The 18,026-nt window shown below is 35.3% G+C and overlaps 1 protein-coding gene across 9 annotated transcripts in view; it reads right to left on the bottom strand.

Annotated features, from left to right (window-relative positions):
• Positions 1 to 18,026, bottom strand: part of Atrx (ATRX chromatin remodeler) — a 150,973-nt gene that overhangs the window by 68,990 nt on the left and 63,957 nt on the right. For all 9 annotated transcript variants that reach the window (XM_051179455.1, XM_051179454.1, XM_051179456.1 and 6 more), the window contains 3 exons: positions 17,556 to 17,623; positions 13,084 to 16,148; positions 8,726 to 8,798 (listed from right to left, as the gene is read on the bottom strand). In XM_051179455.1, the coding sequence (XP_051035412.1) occupies positions 8,726 to 8,798; positions 13,084 to 16,148; positions 17,556 to 17,623 (3,206 nt within the window). The remainder of the gene's footprint in view (positions 1 to 8,725; positions 8,799 to 13,083; positions 16,149 to 17,555; positions 17,624 to 18,026) is intronic.

Genomic DNA, 18,026 nt, shown 5'->3' with positions numbered 1-18,026 from the left:
AAATATTTTACTAACAGTAGACTAATTAAGGATTGTAATATTTTATTTTACCAAGAAAAGATAACAAATATCATTACTCTTGTCAGTTTATAAAATAGAGTATCTGGTATGTCTTCCTCAAATTAGTAAGCCATTACCAAATAAAGATCTTCAAAACTGAATGAAAGTACCTTTATCGAAAAAAAATTCTAAAATCATCCTAAACACATACTGTATCAGTAACTCTCATTACCTAGGGAAATCTTTCTCAAGTTAAATTACATAATGCAGTCTTTATAAATGTGACTGTGTATATAAAACCTATACATGAAATGTTGTTACATTATTAGGTCAGAAACAGAAAACTGTATTTCCTGAGAAGCTACAAGATTTATAAAAATCATTTGCATAATACATTCTGAATCCACTAACACTAAATGTCAATGTAGTAATCTGACTTTCCTTTGTGACCATACATACATTCAAAAAGCCTTAAAAGCTCATGCTAACTGTAAAAACCTTATTAATTATAAGCAACGACATCATTTTTCCTCTTTCAAATTCTAGATTCTTAAGACTATGTCTAAGTAGGAAGTCAGAATATATAAATCTATCTAATTTATTCTCAAGATTCTAGATTGTCGGTTAACTAAGGAATATTAGTGTAAGTAATGATACAATATATTAAGTACATTATATAATAAATCACAGAAAAAAATTACATCAGATCCACACACTAAAGAGTTATGACTTGCCAACAACCTTAAGTAATGCTATAATATGGGGAAAAATTATGGTTACTTTAAAGGAAGATAAACCACAAATTACAGAGAATGGTCATTTTTCTCCAAATCACTAATTAAATATAGAGTAGTGGAAACTCCTTAACTTTTGTAAGACATTTTAAAACTGCCCTTGAACATAATTTTACCAAGTAAAATCTTATTTATAGCCAAGGATACTAATAAAGTTGAATCATTTCATATAAATCCCATAAATCACAGATGATAGGGAACTGTAGAGATGGCAAAATGGTTAAACACACATACTACTCTTTCATAGGACACAAGTTGTATCACAATCACCAGAATCATCAGGAGGCTCACAATCATCTGTAACTCCAGAATTAGGGGCAATCAACATCCCTGGCCTCGGTGGGCACCTGCACTCACATACCCACACATAGACTCATACATAAATAAAAACACATTTAAAAAGAAAAATCAATAATAACTGATGGCCCAACTCTGATATGTCAAAGAATGACTGCTATAATCCTAACCTGTAACATACTACTACATCCAAAAATTATAAGTTAATAAAGGACCTAAGGATTGAAGCCAGTCTTCAACCTGAGGAGTCAGCAAGCATGCTCAAGTGAGATGTGTCCCACTTCCAAAACCTGCTGTGAGACACTTTAAAAAGGTAACTCCACCACCTAAACTCTGGAGTCACAGGCCAGAGACTTCAAAGTCATCATCACTTGAGAACCAGAAGAGGCTGGAAAAGCATCACTTTGGAGGCCGTGGCTGGAACCATGCTGGTATGCATGTGATGGATGTATAGTCATGATGCCTAGTTGATTCTGTTTGTTATGAAGTTTCCTTTCTTGAGGCTTTCCAGGACGTTTCTGGGAAACTCATTCAGGCAACAAGGTACTGCCCCTGGAATCTCAATGATCAAAATTATATCTTGGGACAGGTAGAGCATGCAAAGCAGACAGGACTGTTATTAAAAGTACTGATGTGCCACTCTTCTGGCAGCAAAACTGGGCAGAGCCAGGGGTACTGAGAGTCTCCATTTTCCTGAAAGGGAGGGAAGGGAAATGGAAGAAAAAAAAAATGGGAGGGAGGATAAAACCCCACAAACAATGATCAGGCTGATGCATGAGAGAATAGGACCACTAAATCTATACAAACTAAGTCTTCTAAATGACACAACACTAAGATAATGCTTTTTTATACCTCATCTACTAAAAGAAAGCAAACAATGATAGGAAATGAGCCTGGTAACACAAAGAAGTAATCAGAAAAAAAATATTAGAAAGCCAAAAAAGCTGTTAAAAATTGTGATCCTATCTGGAAAAGAAATGAGTAAAGAAGGCCTCATTAAATTTCTCAAACAGGAAAGCAAAGGAACCTGCCACTTGCTATTATGTAAATTAATAATTCAAAACAGTGAATTTCTTTATAAAATATTTGGAGACAGATCTTCTGCACCAAAGTATTTTAGAAAAAGGCATTTTAAAAAATGCTCCAAATGATATGACAGAGTTTGAAGACTCCCCATGGAAGGCCTCACCCTCCCTGGGGAACAGAAAGGGGATGAGATGGGGGCAGATGGGGGGCAGGGAACAGGGAAGGAGGGGAGGGTTTGGGAACTGGGATTGATAAGTAAAACAAGCTTGTTTCAAATTTAAATTTAAAAAAAATAAAGTAATATAAAATGTTAGAGGCAGAAGTCAAAAACACACATTCCAATGAGAGACAATAAATAACATAACCAAATAAACAAAGCTAGCTAGTATGACAAGCCAAAAGAAAAACCGAAGATCATACATCCAAATCAGTTTTAGTGTACCAAAGGTATACTCTCTAGGAATTAACTACTTCTCTGCTAAGGACCACCCAGACAAATACATCAAAGTCATTCTAAGAGACAAATATATGTATAAAAGTATACATACATATGCATTTCATAGGCATTCAATTTTTATGACTTCGTAAATAAAAGAATCAAAGTTTTGATTTTTTGTTTTAAAAAGAAGGCTAGTATGTTTTTCTCTCTAAAATACAGTGAAAGACATCAGGTCACAGATACTACAACTACTATTTATTGCTTAAGAAGGCTCTAAAAAGCAGTTAGGAAACTCTCAAATGAAAATTACATTTTGAAAGTGAAATGTGTTGTTCACCCCTATTAAATTAACAAGTTTACTAAGAACTGTTCATCTACATTCTGCATAAAGTATAACAGTAAAATACAGAGTTAACAACATAAGATCATTGACTTAAGTGCATAGCTTCTGAGAATATGTAACATAAAAACCCCACATTATCTTTTCCAAGTTCATTTGTAAGACAATCCAAGAGCTGAAATCTAGGGAATGCTTACTATTTTCAGTAAGAAAAAAAAAATGGTTAACATATCCTTCCAGCACAGTATAAGTCATTATATTAATCAATGCCATTTACTTCTAAGATTAAATTGTTTCAACAAAATTTCAGTTATTATACAAAGTTTCAAATTTTATGCTAGTATATTATTTTAACAAAAATTCAAAATTCCTTAATGTAAACTTTTCTATCCAAAAGGTAAATAAGGCATGATGATCTATACCCAAAAGTGACAGAATTCATAGGAATTCAGTAAACAATCAAAAGCTAAACAACAGCTCCATCTACTCACTTCTTCAATCACATGTCCTATAACGTCTGTAATCAGTAACAAGCAGGCCTCTTTTACTTCTGCTAGGAATATCAGTATAATTAATTATCAAAATATTTTCTAAAACTAAGGACTAGCAAAGTAAAAGCTGTGTGAAATTAAGAACTCATAGTTAGAGCCCAAGGTGACTTTGATCCCTGCACTCCAGCACCAGAGCAACATGGATCAGTAAAAACAATCTTAAGAAACAAACAAAAAATAACCCATAGTTACTAATATTTTAAATATGGGCTATTCTGGTTAAACCACACTGAACTGGAAAATGAATATTTCAGCTTAGCATGGTGTGCATTTGGGAGGCAGAGTCGGGTAGATCTCTGTGAATTTGACATCAGCTTTGTCTATAGAGTGAATTCAAGGTCAGCCAGGACTACACAGAGAAACCCTATCTCAAAAATTTGAAAACAAAAATCTAAGTTTAAGAGGAATTTTATTAAGAAAAAAATTTATGTTAACATCATGATAGGACATTTAGTCATATTAAAGAATTCTTTCTTGGTAGTTAACAGAATTAAATTAAAATTATAAATTTAAAAAAATCAAAATGTAAAGCAAAGGATATCCAGTCAGAAAAATGAGTTGTATTTGTTAACACTAAATTAAAAACACTTTTGTCTTGGAAACAATTTCTCATTTGCTCCAAGTCCCAATTATCACCAAAGAAGAGAAAAGAAAGCATAAGTAGTATAATGTCGAAGCCCTACCCACAGGAATGAGATCACCAATACTAATCACATTTCTTTCTTTGATGACACATCTAGTAAAAAAAAAAAAAAAAAAAAAACTAATAAAACTGGTGACCATTGAAATCAGTTTTACTCATCAGCCAGTGAGACCTCCATTAGACTTCATTGACTATACTTACCAGGACTATGTCAACAAAGTAACTAAACGGAATTATCTTAAAACTGCTAAATACTTAAAATGTTTAACTGAAAAAGAAAGAAGAGACAAAATTCTTTACTTCAAATAATGTCATTTTTTAAGCAAAATAAAAATTCAAAATAATTTTAGTAACCAAATGAGATCCATTAAAATTTTTAAAATCCACATGAAAAAAGTCTAGAATGAGCAAATTTGTAAAAAGGAGTGCATATGTGTGTGTATGTATGTATGTGTGTATATATGTATATATATATATATATATATACATATACATATATATATGAGAGAGAGGGTCATCTGGAAAAGTATTTCTTTTTTTTTTTTTTTTTGTAAGTATACAGTGTTCTGCCTACATGTATGCCTACACGACAGAATAGGGCATCAGATCTCATTTAGATGGTTGTGAGCCACTATGTGGTTTGTGGGAATTGAACTCAGGACCTCTGGAAGAGCAGCCACTGATCTTAACCTCTGAGCCATCTCTCCAGCCCCTGGAAATGTATTTCAAAATGAAAGCTGTATTAGGGGACTTGTTTCACTAATTTTACTGAAATCAAATACGTATTCATCAAATATCTTTATTATATGATGATCAATACCAAGGAGTCATTAGTCTCTTCCCAAATAATTAAACAGTATTAACAGTATAAAGCCTTCACTAATAAAATATCCGTATCATGCCAATAGGGCAGCAAAAAAGTATATAATTCCTAGTTTGAAGGTAAAAAAAAAAATCTATTGTCATATGATACAAGAGTCCCACTTTCCAACTGTATCAAAAACTTCAATAAACAATCTCCACAACAGAGTTTGCATTTATGAAAAATTAACTTACTACCATCCAGAGAAATTCTGAGAAAAATGTACAATATTACTAAACCATGTATAACTTCTTCAACAATAAAGAATGTCATGTGCTTGTTTGTACACACTAGTATGATGAACACACACTAATAGTCTATTACTGAGACCCATTGAAAGCATTGAATTTTAAAAATATACAATGAGAAAATGTTTGGTCAAGAAATCCCTAGTCATTGAAAACATAAAGGTATCACAATGTATGAATACACTCAACATTCCTTATTCCAATTATGTGATGTGCTCTGATATCCTTAGGATTTGTATGTCTCCAACATTTAAATGGTAAAGTCTTGGTAAATATAACATCTTACAAATTCCAAAATTTGAAACACTTTTGCTCCCAAGCATTTTGGCTAAAATTGTGTAAAGCAAACATTTTTATCAATTACATGACATGTCTTTTCAAAGCAAAAACCAACTGAAAACGAAACTAAACCCAGGTGGTGATGGTGTCGCAAGCCTTTAATCCCAGTACTTGGGAGGCAGAGGCAGGAGGATGTCTGTGAGTTCCAGGCCAGCCTGGTCTACAGAGTGAGTTCCAGGATAGCCAGAGCTGTTACATACACAGAGAAAACGGTCTCCAAAAAAAAACCAAACAAACAAACAAACAAAAAAAACCAACTACAACAAAAATCTAAGTATTTAAAAGGCAAATGAAACATTACCATAATGGCACAATCATATAACTGACAAACTATAATTTAAAAAACTATGACAAGTCTGGCAAGCTGAGTAAATAGAGGGCACACACCTTTAATCTCAGCACTTGGGTAACAGAGGCAGGCAGATCTCTTTTGAGTTCCAGCCTGGGCCATATAGTGAGACCCTGCCTCAAAACAAAACAAAACAAAACAAAACAAAAAACACCCCAAAATCAAACAAAGAAACAAACAAACAAAAAAACAGCAACAAGGTATTTGGCATTTTTATTATTATTCTACCTTTCTAAAGTATGTAAAGCCTAAGGTGAAAAATCTAAGGTAAACTCTCAGTTTACCTTAGTATAGGTATATACTAAGGTATAAATTTCAAATTTTTTGTTTAAAAAAAACTCCAATCAGAAAAATGATAGCTATTTACCTTGATCACACTAAATCTAGTCACCTAAATAGAAATTTACAAATAGGACAATTCTAACTCACAGTGGTACACACTTAGTTTGAAATGTTAAACTAACAGGAAGATATTTACTTATAGGAAATATTGAAGATTTCTAGTGATCTCAAAAGCCTTATTTTTTTATTTTCTTTCTATCACAGCTTTAAAACAGAAAAAGTAAAATGAGGTGTTTATTAAAACATAACCAGAATATAAGCATGTGATTTAGAAATTTAAAGTGCTGACTTCCTTAATTTCAGAAATGAAAAAACTTCTTTGGCTTGCAAACTGGTCTATATAACTTTATTCTAAGAAAGTCTTATAAACTCTTATGAAAAATACATCATAATTAAAATTAAATGTGTGAACAAGAGAAAGTTTTACATAAATTTATTGAATCCAAAATTAAGCATTTGAAACAATACACTATTTACCTCTTTATAAACACCAACACTGGACATGAATTACAATACTGCCAAAAAAAGCAAAGCATATAAAATTTATACACAATTTACACACAATTATACAATTGTGTACAAATTTACAATTACAATATGCTCTCTACCAAGATACATGTTGCTCCAAAAATATGAAATTGAAAACAATTCCAAGATTTAAACATGACCTGCAGACAAATTTTTAAAGGTTGTTTATGGCATATTCAAATACGTTCAAATACTTAATCTGTACTGAAATACTGCAAAGAGGTACTTGTATCCCCATCAGGGATATCAGGAGTAGATAGCCCATGTATATTAAGATGCTTCTTTGGTATAGTGGATATTAAACTAGCTATAAATTGTATATTTTATAAAAGCACATTAAGGTGAGTATAAAGACTTGCTCAAAATAAAATCCAATTCCTGTCCAAAGTACCCAGCAGAGTTGTATTTTTTTTAAAAATCACAAATACAAAATGGAGTTAAAGATATTTCCAAAAAAATATCTGTCAGTTACAGAGAGGTTAAAAAAAAAAATCAGAGAATTTTAGAAGTGAAAATGTTAATTTTTGATAAAAATCATACTGTAATAACATTCTTAGTTGGTGGCTAAATATAAAAGCTTATCCCTCATAGTTAAAAATCTGAGAACTTGTGGATTTATAGGAAAACAGCAGCATAAATATGAAAAATGAAAGCACTGTAAATGGCAAAAGTACTAATTGCTTTCATAATATAGTAATGACTGTATACTACAAAATCCCTGACAAAATCATTGTATGCCTTTGTCACTCTATTGCTGGTCTATCCCATCATATAAGTGGACAGACATTTGTAAGAAAAAAAGTAAAAAGGAAAGCAGAGGCTGTTACTGGATTTACAACAGAGTTCTACTTAAGTGTAAAAGAACAATGCCAATGGCTGAAAAAACCTGTCAGCATCAGCAAGACATAAAACAGGACTAAAATAACAGATGCCCTCAGAGTACTTGGTTCATCTCTCACGAACTTATGACAGCAAGTACATTTTATTTTCATTTTCTTAATACTAGAGTTTTCTATTGGGAATAGATGGTCATTTTAGTGTTCTTTAATAAAGCCATCTCCAGACTATCACATATTTCTGATATTGGAATTAAATAGAGAAAACATTATCCATTTTTTACTATTAGTAATAAAAAATGATGGCAAAGTTAAAGTCACCAGTTCAATATCACACAATTATTACAAAGTTAGAAGTTGTCCATTCACTACACATCCATGCTATCTTCTCACTGAAGATAATGACTATTATACTAAAGGATAGGAGATGTTTAAAATGTATATAGAGCCACATTGACTATGGTTAACATCTGTTTTCTTTACTCACTGCTGTTTTATTTTTGTTTGTTTGTTTTATTCCTTTCAGCCCTTAGATAAGTATGAGTAACTGTATAGGCTTCAATGTTTACATTTCAGCCAGTAAGTCTTAGTAAATAATGTCATACTATCTACTTCTAATTTATTTGGGGGGGGGAAGGTTTAAATATGAATCAGCCTAGATACCTCATCAACTTAATTTGAAAGCAGTTTTCTAATCTTAAATACATAAATCTTTTTCATTCGTCACAGGTCTTCATAAATAGGACCACCATGTTGAATGACAAAACAATAAACAAATATAGATGTCTGTTTTTGCCATTTATTATGATTCATTTGCATCAAAAAATAATCTGTTAAAATTGAAAGCCTCAAAATATTATCACAGTTTACATGGAAACATAAAATTGACAGTTCTTTATTTATAACACACCCTATGCTAGGTGTGTTAATACTGTTATTTACTTTCTTTTAAGGTTTTTGAGCTTTAGCCCATTTTCTGGCCTTTCTTTCAAACTTGCAAGAAGACTGTGCATGAGTCTTTCTAAGGCAGGAACTCCTGGTTTTTACAACCTGCTTGTTGATGCGTTGTTGCTGTTTGCGCCCACCCTTAGGGTGTGTTATAATCTTAAGTCCTTATAGATGGAATCATACCTATTCTCAGGATCATTGTCGTCGTCGTCATCATCCACTGTGACTGGCACTGATTTAGATAAGGCTTCATCTCCTTGGGGGAAAAAGTGCACTTAAAATTAGCTTTGAATTACTTATACAAGTAAAACTGTAAAATAAAACTGAAATCCAACAATGCTAAAGCAAACTAGTAGGTTCTATACAAAACTGCTGAAATCTAAATAAGTACAAGGAATGCAGCTAAAAAGGACAAAAGGAACTCTATGAAGGATCTTATACGTATGGAGGTTCCTTTCAAGGCACAAGAATTTTAAAGGCCTCTTAGAAATGATTAGTTGCCATCATTACTAGTAGCTTCTTGTTGCCATTACTTTATCAATCTATTCAAAGTTTAAATACCAATCTCAAGTTAAGCAAATTAATTAGTAATGGAGACAAGGAACGTAGAATCTACAGCAAGGAGGGAAATAGGTGTCATAATAATGAAACACACACAGAGCTACACACAAAAGAAACCCAAATAAATGAGTGAGTGAGTGAGTGAGTGTGTGTGTGTGTGTGTGTGTGTATGTGTGTGTGAGAGAGAGAGAGATGAGAGAGAGAGAGGTGGTGATATATTATTTGTGATTTATTAAGCTCGCCTGAGGATACAGGAAGCAAAGTCAGACACAAGCTATACAGATCAGGCGGTGGTGGTAGTATACACCTTTAATCCCAGAGGTAGTTGGGTCTCTGTTAGTTCAAGGCCACATTGACTACAGAAAATTGATCCTGTCCTAAAACAGCTTACACAAAGGTATTCTTAGCACCCTGGATCACAGGCCTTTAATCCCAGCACTAGGGAGGTGGAGACAGGAGTGATATGGCTGGGCATTGAAAGGAATAAAAGGAGACAGGAACTGAGAGCTCTTCCATCTGAGATTTGTGGAGACAAGATTGCCATTTCAGATCTACTGGCATGGCTGCTTTGCTTCTCTGATCTTCAGCATAAAGTCTGAACCTCAATATCAGTCTCTGGATCTTTTATTTATCATGCTACAGAGAGAGAAATCAAACCAGGTAGGGTGGCTCACTCCAGAATCTTAGCATTAGACAGGCAGAAGTAGAGGATTCCAAAGTTGAGGTCAGTTTGGGCTATCAAAAAGCTAGACATGTTAGTGCACACCTTTAATCCCAGCACTTAGGAAGTAGACACAGGAGAATCTGAGTTCATAACCAATCAGATCTACATAGTAAGGGTTACATAGTGAGACTTGTCTCAAAAATGAAAAAGAAAAAAAAAAAGAAAGAAAGAAAGAAAAGAAAAACGCTGAAGGGGCTGGAGAGATGTTTCCGTGGTTAAAAGCACTGGTTGCTCTTTAATAGTGTCCAGAGTTCAGTTCCTATCATCCTTGATAGACAGTTCACAACTGCCTGTTAACTCCCAGCTCCAGGAGATTTAATAACCTCCCTTCTGATGTGTGTGGGTACTCCACACAACTGCACAGAGATTCAAATATACACAAAAATAGTAATGTTTGCAAAACCTACTGAAATCTAAATAAAACTTTAATTTCCTTGATTTGACACTGTATTAGTTACACAAGTTATCACTAGTGAGGAAATCCAACAAAGGTAGTATGTGAAACCCTTTTTCCTTTTTTTCTTTGCAATTTTTTCCAAAACATAATGGTAAGGGGAAATGGAGGAAAATATCTATAAAGAACACTGACTTCGGGCTGAGGAATGTAGCTCAGAAATATAGTACTTGCTTAGTGTGTGCAAGGAATTGAAACCTAGCAACGAGGAAGGGGTAGACAGACACCTGCAGATTCAGGATAGAAACATGCTAAATGCAGAAAGGCAAAAATAACTCACAGGGTATCCCAGTAAACATCCCACTTGAACAGAACAAGACTGAAACAACATATTATTAGCTATATTACCTTATATTTATTTTTTATCCTAAGTATTCCTTGTGGTCCTAAAAAAATTCACAAACAAAAAGTTTTGTTTCATCAAACTGTTGAAGGATTAGCATCTGATTAAGAGACAGATGCTCATGTTGTTTTGGCTCTATAACCCTAGTACCTAAGCAGCCCATAGCTCTTTACATCAAGGTTCTACTAGCCAAAATGGAACATAATTACCTAGGTTAGTACTAAATTATGAGATTACTGGGAAATACATTCATTGGGTATTTGCCACATATTGCTAACTTCTAAGGTCTAATGAAAAATGTTACATTAATAGGGTTTTTCCCAACTAACCTGACAACTAAAACATTTTCTTGTTGTTTAAAAATTTCTGTATATATGTCTTTTGTTTGTGCACATGGCCATGAAGGCCACAGAACTAGAGTTGAACTTGCAGGTAGTTATGATTCATTCAATGTAGGTCCCTAGAATTGAACTCCAGCTCTCTAGAAAAGGAATACATATTTTAACTACTGAGCCATCTTTCTAGCCCCTCAATCCACTTTTAATACAAGTCCATAATTCTTTATCCAACAGTTCTAAAGTTGAAAGGAACTCATTTGAAAGGAAAGCTTGACCTGAAATGGTAATTTCTCTGAGTGTGAGTACTCAAATATTTATTTCATCATGGAAACGTTTGATTTTGTGGCATGCCATCAAACCTCTTCAAGAGCTATACTAAATGTCCTATGCGTTAAGTAAAAGTGTTTTTTTTTTTCAAAAATAAGACTGAAGTTACTTTTATTTAAAAAGTTGGAATAAATGAGAAACTCATAAGGAATAAAGGGAAAATTCTTCTGATTTTGACTATACTGGAAACAGTTTTCTATTAACTCTATTTATATATTTAATAATGCTAAATATTCTTCACAGAGTCTTAATGAATTAACAAATAATATAATTAACCAATGTAGATATATTAGTAAAGTGATTTTCTTAAAGCTGTAATAAAAATGAAATATTCAAAATTCTTTTTCTTGTTATTGAGGACAAATTGATCCAAATCTAATTCATCAGGGTGGGATAATTTGGGGATTTCTCTTTCATCCTTTATTTTATTTTTTAAAAAAGATAAGTATCTTTTTATATCATTCGATATAGTGAATAAGAAAAGGTATTATAATAGAGTGAATTTCTATTGTTTAGGTCTTCAGTGTTAAAGGATTTGTCTAGTGTACACAGGGCCTGGAAATGATCACCATCTAATATCAAAACAAATTATTTCAAAGAGCCAGATGTGGTGACTAGGAACAATTGGATAGTGAACAGCCTCAGCTAACTTGGTTAGTCTGTGTTCAATGCCAGCTGTGTATTATCAGCCTATCTTTAAAACAAAAATATTTCAAAGTTATTTGTTTTGGTTTAAAAAAAAAAGAAAATATTGCAAAGCAGTCAAAACGTTTATATTTCACGTTATACCAGTATCAAACACTCATCACGACTGCACAAATAATTACCTACTAAACTACTGACATTATAACCAGCCTGGCAGAATGAAGACAGACACAATCCCCAATTTCCTTAGATGCTTCATGCTAGGAGAAGGAAAAAACTAGGCTCCTAGAGCTAGCCAAAGGAGAACTTGTCTCTACGAAAAGAGGTTCTACAGGTCTAGAAACTCATCAAAATACCTTGTAGGTGCTCACTTCAGCAACACACATACTAAAATTGGAATGATACAGAGAAAACAGCATTGGCCCTGCTCAAGTATCTCTCTTACACATACACATACACACACACACACACACACAGAGAGAGAGAGAGAGAGAGAGAGAGAGAGAGAGAGAGAGAGAGAGAGAGAGATTCGTGAAGCATTCCACATTTTTAAAACAACAACAAAAAACCCCGCCTTATAGGATAAGACTGAAGGAAGCCTAATTGATGAATGAGTCGATGGTGGGTGGGACTACACCCTGACCAACACTACTTAGATATATGTGTGTATCACTTGAAACATGCATGGCTAGGGGAGGGAGGCCACTGGATCTCTAACCCTCTTCTCAAGGCGACAACAATGAATATATTCTGACTTGTTACTATAAATTTTGCTGTTTTGGTTGCCTCTGGGAATAGTGCCTTCTTGGAATAGACCGAGACTCCAGGTTTGGGAACTTGATTTTCTTTCAGAAACTACTACATATTATTCCAAAGAGACACACTGAACATTGACAAATAATTGTCTTGTTTACCCAACAAACTTGGTGGGCTTGACAACGAATACTGATAATGTTTGAAATGCCCTCCAATAATGGCATATAAAAAAAAAAAAATAGAGAAACATCCAGAGTAAATGTCTCAATAAATTTTGAATGGACTTTTCCTAAACAGTAACTCTGAATTTCACCTTAGGGAAAATTAAACAATATGGTTATTATAGAGGGAGGCAGATTACAACGTCTAAAGTTGAAATTCATTCTTGCATACCTGAAGATTGACAAAATCCAGTGTGTGAAGGCAGCACTAAATTCTCAGTCACAGGCTTTATTTTCTGCTCATCGCTGCTCTCCTCACCTGCAGAATTCTGATCATCATCTCCTATGTCAGAAGATGAAGAAGTAACGTCCGCTTGCTTCCTTTTAGTACTTGTTCTTAAGGAGTTTCTTCTTTTTTCCTTGGCATTGCCTGTCTTCTTTTTGGCTGAAGTTCTTTGTTTCTTCCGTTTCTTACTATCTTCCAAACATCCCTCAGCATCAGAAGAAGATGAACAACTCTGGATTTCCTTGGTGTTTCTCTTTGAATTTAAATTTCTTCTTTCTCTCAATTCGTTTCTTTTCAGTCTCTTACTAGTGGAGTCACAACACTCTCCTTTCAAGGAATATTTCTCAGCATCCGATGATGAACACTCTGGCCTCTTCACTGAACTCTTTGCAGGCAAGCTGGATTTCTTCTTCTCTCTCCGAGACACTCTCTTCTTGTTCTTTTTATCTTCTGAAGAGTCACAACTGTCTCCTTTGTCTGGCAACTTATCAACACCATCAGATACGTCTTCCTTCTTTTTAGATAATTTCTCTTTCCCTTTTTTGCCTTTCTTTTCTTCATCAGTTGTATCATTCTTATTTTGTTTTACGCCTTTAGAAAAATGACCACTTTCTTCTCCCTCAGGCAATTTCTCAGTACCATCAGAAGAAGACTCATACTGTCGCTCTGCCTTAATTGTTTCTTCCTTTAAGTCTGCACTTCTCTTTCCTTTTGCTCCAGTTGCCAGTCTGTCTTGCTTCTTCTCACATTCTGAAGATTCATCACTCTGCTCTTTCTTTGGAAATCTATCAGGAACATGAGATGACCTCCGCTGTACTTTCCTACATGCTCTGCTTCTCAGACGTTTAGTCTTTTCTTTAGTTTTAGAAACTCTTTTGCCATCAGAATTTCCATCTTCCTCTCCCCCTGAAGGCTTTTCTGGGCCATCGGAGGAAGTACTTGGCTGCTGCCTGGTGCCACGCACCACTCTTGAATCCACCACTCTTGAATCCACCGCACCCTTGCCTTTCTCAACGGAACCTTCCGATGCAGACAAACTTTCTCCCTGTCTTTCAGGGTCACCAGTGTCATCGCCAGACAATCCTTCTTGTACAGTCTTCACACTTCCCTGCCCTTCGTAGTCCACTACTTTTCTGCTCTGCTTTCCATCTTCAGAAAAGTCACGTTCTTTTTTATCTGAAACATTTTTTTTAGTTACTCTGGTAGCCCCGATTCTGCTCATGGCTTTTATCTCTCTCTCCAACTCTGAGTCATAGTTAGACGAATCTGAGTAGTTTTGGCGTTTCTTTTTAGAGATAATGGTGGTTTCAATTGACTTTCCTTTTTTAATGTCGAAATCTGACCCAGAAGTAGAATTTTTCCGTTTCCTTTTTCCATTATCGTCTTTCCCTATTTCAATTTTATGATTCATCTGTGTTTCATTAAAGTCAGTGTCTGAAGAAGAGCTGTGACTCATCTGGCTTGCCTCTTTAAGGACTGCTAGCATTTCATCAGAATCTGAAGTTTGATCTACAATCTCTGCTTGCTTAGCTTTGGGCACCTTATGAGGTTTACAGTGAACAACAGCACAATCTGAAGAATTCCGCTTATCTTTTTTTCTTATTGGAACTGACAGCTTTTGTTTCTCTTTAATAGTTTCATTACTTTCTTCGTCTGAATTGGATATTGCAGGGTTAATTTCTGTTTGTCTCCGCAAGGGTGTAGTTTTTACACGTGGGGATCTTCGAAGATCAGATTCTTCTAAAAATAATGCAACATCATTTTCAACTGAATGTTCATTATCACTATTTTCCTCTTCCAGTCCACATTTCTCTGAGTTGGGGGTCACCCTGGAACTTTTACGGCCATCCTTCTCTTGTGGAACTTCCTGACAGTCAGCACCTTTAACTGGGGAATTGGAAAGGGAAACAGGGGTGAGTTTAACATATAATTCTTTTCTCACTTTCGCTGCCATTTTTGACTTAATACGTCCTCTGCTGTCTTTCGAAGATGTGATAAGTTTTAGACACGATATCTCCACTTCTGGCTCGGTCCCACTATTGCCATCTCCTTGATAATCAGATGAACACTGAACTTCCATAGCATTCTCTAGGCTATCAAAAATGTCTTCAGGAACTGAGGACGGAACAGACACAATATCCATGTCTAAATCTTCAGAAGGGTTAGTAGGTTCATACGGAGGTCCATCTTTCCTACCCGAGCCCTTGTGTTCAGCACTAGTGCTTTCATTTGCTTTGTGCTCTTCTCCTGGGATGTGCTCATTGCCTGTCATCTTTATTGATGATCTAGCATCTGACTTTAAAAACTCTTGCTTTTCTGCAGTATAAGATTTTTCCCCCTTTCGTAATTTTGTTTCAGACTTTGCATCGATGATTTTAAGCTCTTTGGTATTTTTCTCTTTGTGGATAGCATCCAAAGCTTGAATCTCTGAATTCAAATCTTCTTCTAACTCAAGATGAGCCTTCTTGATATCAGTCAACACAGATTTAAAAGCCTTAAGCTGACGTAACTTCAGAGCACAACTCATTTCTGAATTATCTGCTGCCTGCTTGAGAAACTTAATGTAACTGGAGTTCATGTTGGATGTAGTCTCAATCAGTTTTTTTGTCTTCTTAAGCATCTCTTTGGGCACAGGTAATACTGAGTGAGTGCAGGTTAAAGAGCCCGAATGTGAATCATCTACTTTCTTCTCTTCTCCATTACAACTGGAACCATTCTTCTTTGGAGAAAATTTGGATGTTTGGTCACATACTTTAGTACTCTTTTCACTCTCAACTTTTATCTTCTTCTTATTTTGTTGCAACAACTGTTCTAAATTCTCAAATACGCTATTACATGCAGTGACCAAGTCCAACAGAGGCTCTGGCTGACAAATGTAGCAATACCATTGGTTGTTTTCATCCAGTATTGTAGATAACTCCTTTCGACCAAGATTGCGCAGGATGCATTTCTTACAGAAGGCATTATGGCAAAAGTCGCAACAAATCAAGTTCCCACCTTCTGCACACCATCTGAAATGGGTTAAGGATTAAAATGTTATTCCCAGGAGAAAATTTTAATGTCTTTATTGATAAAAGAATTTAATATTTCCATCAACCTTTTCAGGGGTAATTCATATCACCTACTTATTTTTATCAGAAATATAAAACTAGACAAACAAGGTTTTATGGGAAAAGACAACCAACAACTAAACATAGCAAACACTACAAAAGATGGATCTAGAGCTGGACAGAAGGCTCAGGAGTTAAGAGAAAGACAGGCAGTGGTGGCACATGCCTTTAATCCTACACTTGGGAGGCAGGTGGATCTCTGTGAGTTCTAGACCAGCCTGGTTATACAGAATGAGTTTCAGGACAGCCAGGACCATTACATAGAGAAACCCTGTCTGGAAAAAAAGGGGAGGGGGAGGAGGGGAGAGAAGAACAGAGGAGGGGAGAAGAGGGGAGGGGAGAGGAGGAGAGGGGAGGAGAGGGGATGGGTTAAGAGAATGTCGTACTCATGCAGAAGAAAGAAATTTGGTTCCCAGCACTTATGGCAGACAGCTCACAACTACCTGGAACTCCAGCTCTAAAGGTATTCAACACATCTGGTTTCCAAGGATACCTGCACACACTTGCACATAATCATACACAGACAAGTGGCTGAAAAAATTTTGCGGTGGTTCAAGACAGGGTTTCTCTGTCAAACACCCTGGCTATCCTGGAACTCACTCTGTAGACCAGGCTGACCTTGAACTCACAAAATCCACCTGCTTCTGCCTCTGGAGTGTTGGGATTAAAGGCATGTGCCACCACCACCCAGTGTGAAATATCAAATTTTAAATTTTAAAAGATGCATCTAACAAGCTAAGAGTGGTGATGCATTGATGGTGGATGCCCCTCTGTATATATGTTTCTCTTATTGGTTGATGAATTAAACAGTCTGGCCAAAATAGCAAGTAGAAGCAGGAAGATAAGCAGGTCTAGGAGATGAGGAGAATTCTGGGAAAGGTATGCAGACAGAAATGCCATGCAGGGACCAGGAAGATATGGTGCACCAGGCGTTCTCCGATAGGGCCATGTAGAAATACACAGATTTACAGAAATGGGATAACGATTAAGACAGCTAGCCAATAAGAAGCCCTAGCCATCAGTCAATAGTTTAATAATTAATAATATAAGTCTTTGTGTGCATATTTGGGGTTTGACGCAAGAGTGAGACCAGGCAGGAACAACAATGCATGCCTTTAATGACACTGGAGAGGCAGAAGCAGGCTGATCTCTTGTGAGTTTGAGGCCAGTTTGGTATATAAAATGAGTGGGACTGTACCACAGAGAAACCCTGTCTTTGGGGGTGGGGACAGAAGGGGAATCTAACGAAGTTGATATTCACCCCAAAGTAGAAAACAATGAATGTTGAAAGAACAATTTATTACCTACCTACATTGTTCATCCATTCCATCTGAGTCACGACTAATATCATCACTCATATAATACTTAAAGCAGTTCTAGTGAAAGAAAAGAGGAAGGGGAAATTTATTCAAAAATATACACGTCACAAATGTTAAAGTCATTAAAATGTGAAAGGGATATAATGGCCTGGTCTGGACTATTCTTTAAACATAAGACTATTTCAAGAAACAAGGAATTCTTTTGTCATCCACAACCACTACTCTTTACATAAAAGTATATTAAAGATTCTATTTAGTAAACATTTCTAATCTCATACTAGATACTAAAGCTCTACATAAAAAAAAAAACATGTATGTTTTTGCTACTTAAAATGTTGAAGGCCGGATGTTGGTATTGTTCAACTTTAATCCCAGCACTCAGAGGCTGAGGCAGATGGATCTCTGAATTTGAGGCCAGCCTGGTCTACAGAGCTAGTTAGAGTACAGGCTCCAAAACAAG

The sequence above is a fragment of the Phodopus roborovskii genome, unplaced genomic scaffold (assembly GCF_943737965.1).
Source record: "Phodopus roborovskii unplaced genomic scaffold, PHOROB, whole genome shotgun sequence".
Taxonomy (NCBI): domain Eukaryota; kingdom Metazoa; phylum Chordata; class Mammalia; order Rodentia; family Cricetidae; genus Phodopus; species Phodopus roborovskii.
Note: the sequence above shows the minus strand (reverse complement) of the source record. Positions and strands in the feature narration are given on the sequence as shown.